Here is a 9381-nt window from a genome sequence, read left to right on the forward strand (position 1 = left end):
ACTTGGCCTCCTGCCCTCGAGCCCTGGGCCCTGAGCTACAGCGGCTGGGGAGGCTCATGGGACCCTGGATCCTCTGTGTCCTGAGGCCCCCTCCCACCTGCACATGCTTATGCTGTGCGCCCCTGCACCTGTCCCTCCTCCATGGGCACACACAGGCAGGAATCTGGGTCCCTCCTGGGATCACCAGGCCCCTCCGAAGGCCAGCGGGCTCTTCCCTCCACCTCTGTTCCACTAGGGCCAAACCTAAGTGTCACCTGATCCCAGGGAGGAGGGCCGTCCCCAGTGGTGGGGGGGCAAGGGCGGCCCAGGTCACAGCCCAAGACCGTGCGTGGCCCACCAGAAGCAAGGGCCAGGAACAACACCATGGCAAAAAGAAACATTTAATAATTTGGGGGAAAGAGGAAGAAAGGTGTACTGCAGGCAGGGTGGGGGGGGCAGGGTGCACAGCCCTCTGAGGGAGTCCAGGTAGGCACAGGGCAGGTCTCCAGAAGCTATGTCTGTCGACAGAGGACGCGGGGAAGGCCATGGCCAACGCTGGGCACGGCCCAAGGCTTCAGACATGTCAACGAGGGCTCAGCAGAACTGCAGCAGACGGGAGAGGCGTCAACCACGCAGCCTCCGTGACCCCCGCAGGGCGAGAGTCGGGGCTGGGATCTCCACCCACCTTGTCTCAAGTCCCGGGAGGCTGGCTGGGCATAGCTGTCCCCCATTTCACATCACACAGATCCCACACAGGCTGGAGACACCCGCGTCCAGAGAAGGCTCACCCACCTACCTTCCAGCGGTTTCCACACTCATTACAGACGACAAAGGTGGTCATGGGCTCATCAGAGCTGCGGGTCTGCACCTGTGAGAGCCCCCCACCCCAGGCCCAGGGATCAGTCACTCAGCAAGAGGCCCCAAGCAGCAAGTCTTCCATCAAGTGACAACTTGGGGAGGCTACCCATGCCCTCGGGTAGGGGCGGTATGGCAGCACCCAGGCCCCTGTGGGTGACCTGTGCTGAGGCTGCGCCAGTAACTCCAACCCTCCGGCCACCCCAACCCTTCTCCCGTTACCAGGGACCCCTGACGTGTCCCGAGGTCCACATCAGTGTCCACCTCCACGGGCCTGAGCACAGTCCTGTGGCCACCGCCAGGCAGCCTACCCCACCCACTCCCTTGCCAGTGCAACGTTCCTCGCGGCCCCTCCGTGCTGGATGAGGCCAGCGCCCCCCAACGTTAGTGCCCAGAGCGAACCACCACCTGAGACGCTGCTTACTGGGGACCAGGGGTGCTGGCAAGGAGGAGGTCCCAAAGGTGGCCATCCCTCTCCCCGGCCCAGTCAGTACACATTCACAGTGCATGTGTCCGGACCCAAGTGCAGTCCCCGCCCCACAGAACTGGGGGCAGGTGCGGGCACCCCTCTTGCTGCCCTCAGGTCCCTGGGACCCCGGGAGGACGGCTAGCGGCAGCTCACCTGCGTGTAAGTACAGCTCTTCTTCTTGCACTTCCCACAGGTGAAGAGGTCTGTCTGCGTGCCCCCCGTGCGGGCCATCTGGTGCTCTCGGATGGCCTCCTTGGTCATCGCCTTCCGAATCTCCTTCAGCTCGTCGCTGGCCATCTCCTGGGCAAGAAGCCGTGTACTTACCCACTGCTCACAGGGGTGGCCCCCGCATCCCTCCCGCAGGACTCACCTCTGACGTCATCACAGCGATCTGCTGGGGTGTTATGGCACCGCACAACACGTTCCGCCGCAGGTCGGGGTTCTTAGCGTCCTTGAGGTTGGAGATGCGGCTCCGCACACGGTTTTTATACTTCATGTCCGTGTTCCCCACGTCCCGGAAGATACGTGCAGGTGTTTAAGGACCTATCCAGAGGCCAGTGCTTCTGCCTTCCACCCACCCCCTCGGGCCAGCCGAAGGAGGCCAGTGAGGGCCTCCTCGTGGGGGCCCTGTCGGGGTAGGGGCTGGGAGGGGAAGGGGAGCCCAGCAACTCAGTACCCACCCACACCGGGCACCGAGGGGAAGGGCTGCCGGGCGGGGCCGCCACCAGACCCCCCCCCCCACCACCGCCGTGGCTAAGGCCCAGCTGCAGGTTCAAAGCCCCAGTGACCCCCGCCCCACCAGCAGGCAGAATCCATCCCTCAGCAGGTCTGGGGAGGGCCCTCCTGGTCAAGACGGGTGAGCCCACCCAACTGACCGACCACCCGGTGAGGGCACTGGGGTGGTGGCCCCCAGGGCAAGCGGGGCCCGGCTGGCCTCACAGCTCAACCAGAAAGTCCCAGATCCCAAACCCCTGCGCAAAGGATATATTCCTCAATCTGGGCCGACAGGCCCTCGCAGTCTGCACCGACGGCCATGTGATCATCTGCAAGAAGCAGCCCTGACTAGCCGCCCCTCTGGCTCCACCACCTCCAGCCTGCCCCGCACCTGACGCCCAGGATCCGGGTGCTCTGGTGACCCCAGAGACCCCCTGCTCCCCACACCCGGGGTCAGCTGCAACGGCTAGGGGAGAGGGCTGTCCCCCAGGACCCTCTAAACTCAGGCCGCTGTGGGCAGGCAGAGTCCGGGCCACCCCAGAAGTCTGGGTGCGTATTAGGAGTCAGGACCCCCAGGCAGGCTGTGCAGCGCCCGCCAGGGCACTCACGGTCTGTCTGCAGGGCGGCGGTCAACAGCTCACGGCACTTGTTGCGCACGGCATCACAGGTGACCGGCACCGGGGGAAACGTGGTGATCCTCGGGGCCGATGGCATCCTGGGCAGTTCTGGCCTCTTGCGGCTGGAGAAAGACAGGCCCGCTCGGGCCACGTATACCCCCATGACACACCGGTCCCCACCAGGAAAGCCAGCAATACAGCCACAATCCCCCCCCATCCTGGTCGCTCTACCTTGACAGCAGCCCATGGTCCTGCCCGCCTGCAGTCCAGCCCCCCATGCCCCCATGCCCTCTGCCTAGTTGGTCAGAGGCGGTAAAGCCAACTGGGTGGGGTGTACTCTCCCGACGAGGGCACGATTGGGACCGCATCACCTGTAACGGTCTCCACCCTCCAGGAGGCCGGATGCAGGGCCACGCTGCTCAAGACCAGCTGCCATTTCAGGGAGAGGCAGATGGTGTTGGTGGCTGCCCGAGACCACGGATGGCCGTGCCCAGCGCAGATGCCCCTCGAGCCGCTGGGCACTCCCTACAAGCTACCTGACGACCAGGTTGCATCCACCAAGCCCTCTCTCCTCACAGCCCTGCATCTTGTGACCCTGTGGCCCCCAGGTTAAGTCAGTGGGAGCAGGGGCCTCCTGGAGGAAAAACAACACGTGCAGGGGGGAGCAGACGAACCCACGGTCCTGCAACCACGCTATAAATCCAGAGCTCAGCCCTTCCTGGCCCCCGGCCCCTTCTGCCCAGTGGGGTCAAACGCAAAGCAGCCTATTGGCCACAGCCCACCCCCAGAGGACCCCCAGTCTCCATGACTGCCCTCTCTGGGGTGGCAGCAGCGAGACCTCAGTGCCCCCAGAACTCGCATCATGCTGCAGGCTGGGGCACCCAAGGGAAAAAGAGTCCAGAAGCAAAGTGACACCAGGCTGAGGGGGATTGGCCAGAGTGGGCCAGTGAGAACCAGACCCAGGACGTGGATGTGCAGCTGGGGCGGAGGGGTGGCACAGCCCCCCCCCCCCCCCACAGGCCTGTTCAGGACACGTAGCAGCTCCGTGCAGCCAGGTGGACACAGCCTCACCTCTCAGACGCTTGGGGCTAGAAAGACAGCGTCCAGAGGAGCTTTGGAAGAGAAGTGTGCAGCAAGAGGCCGACCAGGCCGGGCTCCCTGGGGAAAGTCCCTTCCAAGGAACCGAAAGGGCTGATGCCTTCGTATGACCTCAGCAGACCCAGGGCACAGGGAAACCAGCACCTTCATCTGCCGAGCACGGGGCACCCAGGGGGCAGGAGGGTGTGCACCTGCCTTCCAGATGCAAGCTACCTGGGATCCTGGGCCTCAGGGGCCTCCTTCGAGGACGATGCGGGCAGAGGTCCACCCCTCCTCTGCTCCCTGGCTTTGGCGTCTGAAGCATCTGCGGGTGCCAGGAAAGGGGGAGGCTGGCTAGGGAGAGGCAGAGCCAGAGGGGAGGCCCAGGCCAGGGAAGGAAGCGGATCACCACCAAGACATAGCCTTAGCCAGACCACCAGCCCTAGGCCACCAACCCGAACCCCACCGGGGCCCCTAGCTGCTGAGCCTTCCACAACTGGGGCCCTCTGTCCTCCCCGCTCAGAAGGTCCCAAGACAGCCCCCACCCCCTCTTTCCTACCCCCCTCCTCAAACAGGCCACCTGTAAGGTTTCTCTGGGGTCTACCCCACTGCCCATCCAGGCAGGGAGGACTGCCATCTGCCCAAAGTGACCCTTGAGTATGGAGCCCCCCAAGTGACAGCCCCCACAGATGAAGCATGATGAGGCATGGTCATTCCTCAACTGGGCCTTGGGGGTCACAGAGAACTGCCATCCACTGAGCACGCCCCCACAAGGTTCCTGAAACCCTAGCCTGTGCTGGGGACCGGCCCACGGGATAAGGAGCAGCCCCCACACCACCAGGAGAAACACACTTGTCCAACACGTGGGCTAATGGCCACGCGGGAGTAGAAGAGACCCATTTCGCAAGGGTTTGGATAGAGCCCAGGAGAGGCTGGGAAGGTGGGGAGTGGAGGAGGGGGGCCTCAGGGTCCCAAAGTCGGCATCTCTGCAACCCCCAGTCACCCTGTGCTGAGTGGATGTGCCCCCTCTCCTCTCCCCTTGCCCCCCAAACCTTCTCCCCTCTTCCTCTCCCCCCACATCTCCTCCAGCTCCTTGCCCTCTAGCTGCCCTGACACCTCTCAGTGTGACCACCTGCCTGTGCCAGGTCCCTGCAGGGCCCCTCAGCCACCCTCAATGCAGTCCTGCTCCTATCTTGAACTTTCTTTTCTCCTTGCTCTACATGGAACGCCTCTCCCCCCAGCCCCAAGCCTTCCTGGACCTGTTCTGTCACACCCCCGCTCCCAGGTGGCCCTGGCTCAGGGACAGCACTGCCAGCACCCTACACAGTGCTGACCAGTGCTTCTCAGGGTTCCCCTTGCCCCAGCTCTCAGCCTGCTGCTGGACCCGCACCCAGGAGCTTCTTCCAGGACTTGATGAGCGACTTGGCCAGCGCGATGACCCCCTCATCAGAACTCTGCTTCCGCAGGGCGTTGACGGACATGCCGACGCGCGTAGACTGCAAGGCAAGCAGCCTGGGCTGAGGGGCAGCAGTCAGACCCTTCTCGCAGACCCTCCTAGGCTCCCACAGGGCAGGGGGTGGGGACCAGCTTGTGAGGCGGACGGCCTTTCCGAGGGTTACTGTCCCATGTGGAACCCAGGAACCTCGGCAAGGAACGGGGTGGGTTATCTTTGGATTCCCCTTTGTCTTCCTCAGCAACAAAGGCAGGGACGGTCTCTTCTGGGACAGACACCTGTGCCAACCAAGGCCCAGGGCATGGGCCAGGAAGCCCTGCCAGGTGCCCAGGAGCTGTCCCGGGCAGGAGGCACGCAGGGCCCTACCTGCAGCAGGTGCAGCGTGACGGGCATGGCCTTCAGCTCCCGCAGCAGGTCCATGGCTCCCTCCTGGAAGGAGAAGGGGGACCTTCATAAATGACTTCAAGGTCTTGGTGGGATGATCCCACCTCCTCCTACACACAAGGGTAGGGGGGCACAAACAGTGACAATTGGAGATCCACCTGTGGTCAGGTGCCCAGGGAGGGTCAGAACGAGAAGGAAAGCGTCTTTGTACACTCAATCCCAGCATTTTGGGTCACTGACCAAACCATGGCTACGGGAAACACCGTCAAGGACCTCAGCCCCTCTCTGGCAGCAGTGCCACACCTAGGTGCAGGTGTGGGGCCCCCGGGGTACTCACTGTCCTGTCCGGTCTCAGGACAGGTGGATTGGCAGCATACCCTGAGGTGGCCCCCCTACCCGCTCAGAGGGGGCGACCCAAGCAAGGTCAGTGTCCCCTGCTGAGGCCAAACGCTCTACTCCCACACCTACACCATATCCAGGTTCAAGTCCTGTGGCCTCGCCCTTCATCAATCTCTCCAGGCCTTGCCTGAACCCTCAGGCCAGCCACCTTTCCCACCTTGCCCCCTCCCACCCCACAGCTTTGTTTCTTCAAAGCTCTCTCCCATGCCAATGCCATGCCCAAATGGGCCATTCTCTCCACTCGAGGCTCAGCTTAATGTTCAAGTGTGCCAAGTTGCTTGCCCCAGGGCCTTTGCACCTGCTGCCCCCGCTGCCATAGAAATACCTCCCAAATAGCTACAGGTTTGTACTCTCCCGCCTTCAAAAGTTTGTTCAGATGACACCTTCTTGGCAAGACCTCTTCTACTTAACATTGAAATCACAACCCATGCAACACCCCCATCCTCCTCCCCTGCTTTGCTCTCTTCCACAGATGCTTCACTTTTTAACACTCCGCTGTGTTTTAATGTATGGGTCTCTCCCTTGACATGAAGGGGACAGAAGTAACCTGACCAGCCACCCAAGATTGAGAGCGCCCCATGTCCTGCAGCACAGGCCGTGGGAAGGGCTGGCCCCACTCCCAGCCGCCCCCGGCCCCCCCCAACCCGCCCACAATCTGGGTGGCACCTCTGTTCTGCAGCCCCCTCCCTGTCACCCCCAGCGGGCTCTGCCCCTCGGCCTGTGCAGAGTCCAGCCCTGAGGTGATCTCCTCAGGGAAGGAAGATGGTTGTCAGAGCCAAGGACACAGTGCTGCTCACTGATCATTTTCCCTGAGACAGAGCCTTGGGCTGTGTAAGGTCAGTTTCTCGTGGGCTCCAGACCAGAGGCATAAACACAATTCCCATCATGGCTCCCAAATCCCCAAGAAGCCTCACAGGGACTAGAACCGCCGCTGGCTCTCACTGCCCATGCCACAGCACCCCCAAACCCCTTAGACTGCCTTCCCAGTCTAGAGGGTGGTCGACACCCCCTCTTCAATCTCCCCTGGAGCTTCTATTCACGCTGTGGCCGTGCTTTCGACCTGCATACACCCTCCTCCCAGCTCTACCTGGCCCCAACCAGCCCTCCATGGGTTCTATAACCCATCTCTGTCCCCACCTGGGGGGTGCTGTCTCCTTCAAGAGAGGAAGCAGCTTCTTTCTCTGGTCATCTCTGGAAACAGCTAAAGATTGTTCCCACACCCTTGCTCTGTGCTGCCCACGGCCTCCCAGGGGTATGAAGACAATGTGTGTGGAGGGGGTGCCGCTTGCTGGATGAATGAATGAGTGGGAGCCAGCCACCCCTCTGGCCCCAGTGTAGACCCCTGTCCAGAACCTGGTCACCGGGGACCCAGGACGAGCCTGCTTAATCCCAAAAACCACCCGAAGCACCAGTGCAGGCGGACAGGCCCGTGACTGAGCCTCCTCCACCACCTCCCTATTCTTAGTCTGCAGGGGAGGGCAGGTTGTGTTTATTCAGCCTCTCGGGAAGCCAGCCAGGACCCCTCCCAACATCCTAAAGGCAGGTGCCACCCACGAAGGATGCTTCCATGTGAGGGTACACAGGTTGCCAAAATCTCAAAGCTGAAGACGAGCTGCAATTGGAACCCCATCTACCTGCTTCCTCTTAGGGATCATGACACAGCCTCCTACAAAGGCTCACTGACCACAGGACAACAGAGGCCGGGCAGCATAGTGAGCACAGCTGGCGGGGGCGGGGGGCTCTAGCACCAAAGCACTCCCAGGCCGGGCTCACCAGACCTCCCAAGGGTCTTAAGCAGGGGTCTCTACATATCTACCCACTCCCCAGTTGCTGCCGGCTGAGTCCTGGCTAAGGAAGGGAAAGAATTTATTAGGGAAATCTGGTTCTTGTAGGGCAGGGACAGATACAGAGGAAAAGGGGGGCCTCTCCACCAGGAAAGGCCTCTGGCCCGCTTGTGAAGGGGTATGAGGGCCACAACCCCAGGCCCAACAGAGTTAAGCGCTGTAGCTCCAGGAGAAAAGGGGGTCCAATCTCACACTCCAAACTCTTGCACACTGAGAAAGGATGTGGGAGACCCAGGGTGGGGCAGAGGGCTCTGAGTCGGGATGGGGGGGGGGGGGGGGGGGGGGAGGGAAGCTGTCTGCGGAGAGTCCTGAGAGCGAGAGGGAAACTGTGAGGATGCCCAGGCTGAGAAGGAGGAAGGCAAGGGGGGGGCGGGGCAGCCAATAAGAGAGGTCTGAACGGGCTGGGGACTCCGCAAGGCCTGAGGGGCGGGACCGAGGAATGCTTCCGCTGGCCGGCCCTGGTAGGGGTGGGGTGGGGGAGTCCGGAGTTAGGGGGCAAGTAAGGAGACGGGTCTCAGGTCTGCGGGATCTCAGCCTGGTAGCTGGGGTCTGAGTCCAGAGAGGGCGGCTCCAGGGACAAGGTCCAGGCCCGACTGCGGCCTCTGCCGTGGGTGCGGGAGTGAAGGGCAGGGCTGGCCCAGGGCAGGGGTCTCGGCCACCGACGGGGGTCTCCCCGCGTCCCGGGAGTCTCTGCTGGGGCGGGGTCTCGTCCTGCCCCTCGGGTGGTCTCCCCGACCCTGAAGGGGGCTCGGCAGGCTCGGCAGGGGTCGGCGGGGCGGGGGTCCCGGGGTCCTGGCGGCCCGCGCCCCTCACCGCACTCTTCTTGGTCACCATCTTGTCCAGCCTCCGGGCGATCCGCGCAATCTCCTCTTCTTTGCCCATCATCGACACGGGGGCAGGGCCCCCAGCGCCCGCCGCGCCAGCCTCAGCCTCCGGGCCTAGACCCCCTGCCCCGGCCGTCGCCGCCTCCCGCACCCGTCGCAGCCGACGCAGCCCAGCCGCGGGCGGGAGACCCTCCGTTCAAACCCCCGGCCCCCGCGGCCGCCGCGCTGCATCCTGGGACATGTAGTTCTCGCGGCCGCCCGCCTCGCGCGCGCTCGCCACGCGCTGAACCACAACTCCCAGAAACCATGCGGCTCGGCATGGCTTCCTGGGGAGTGTAGTCCTGACGCGGGCCGTCGCCGAAGGACGACGGGCCCGGAGGACTCACAATCCCACGAGCCCCCGCGCGAGGCGGTTAGCCGGCGGAGGGCGCTGCGGTAGCGCGAGGCCAGAACGTGAGTCCCGGCCCCTGCGCGACCCCGAGGAAGTCCCACCCCGGCCCTCCGCCCGGGAGCTGCCCGGGGTCCAGATACGTGGGACCCACAAAGGCACCTTGGGGTCCGTCCCCTATCTCCATCCGCTTCGAACGCTCCTCTTCCACCTTCGGCCGTCCGGGGACAGCCGGACCCGGCGGGAGACCCCCCCCCCCCCGACCCCACCCCACCCCCAAGCCTGCGCGGACCCCCTGCGCTCTCTGGCCTGGATTCTGGCCCCTGAGCCCTGGTGCGGGGCGCCCGGAGGTGGGAGGGAGCAGTAGCCGGATGCAGG

The 9381-nt window shown here is 63.6% G+C and overlaps 1 protein-coding gene across 1 annotated transcript; it reads right to left on the reverse strand.

Annotated features, from left to right (window-relative positions):
* Window positions 1-232: 232 nt before the first annotated feature.
* Window positions 233-8850, reverse strand: TCEA2 (transcription elongation factor A2). The gene is made up of 10 exons (XM_042930364.1): window positions 8605-8850; window positions 5531-5593; window positions 5102-5207; window positions 3946-4036; window positions 2626-2756; window positions 2290-2346; window positions 1674-1828; window positions 1457-1603; window positions 776-847; window positions 233-582 (listed from the first exon to the last, which is right to left on the reverse strand). The coding sequence occupies exons 1-10, from the start codon at window positions 8674-8676 to the stop codon at window positions 574-576; spliced, it is 903 nt and encodes a 300-aa protein (XP_042786298.1). The 5' UTR covers window positions 8677-8850; the 3' UTR covers window positions 233-573.
* Window positions 8851-9381: the final 531 nt, after the last annotated feature.

Source organism: Panthera leo, chromosome A3 (assembly GCF_018350215.1).
Source record: "Panthera leo isolate Ple1 chromosome A3, P.leo_Ple1_pat1.1, whole genome shotgun sequence".
NCBI lineage: Eukaryota > Metazoa > Chordata > Mammalia > Carnivora > Felidae > Panthera > Panthera leo.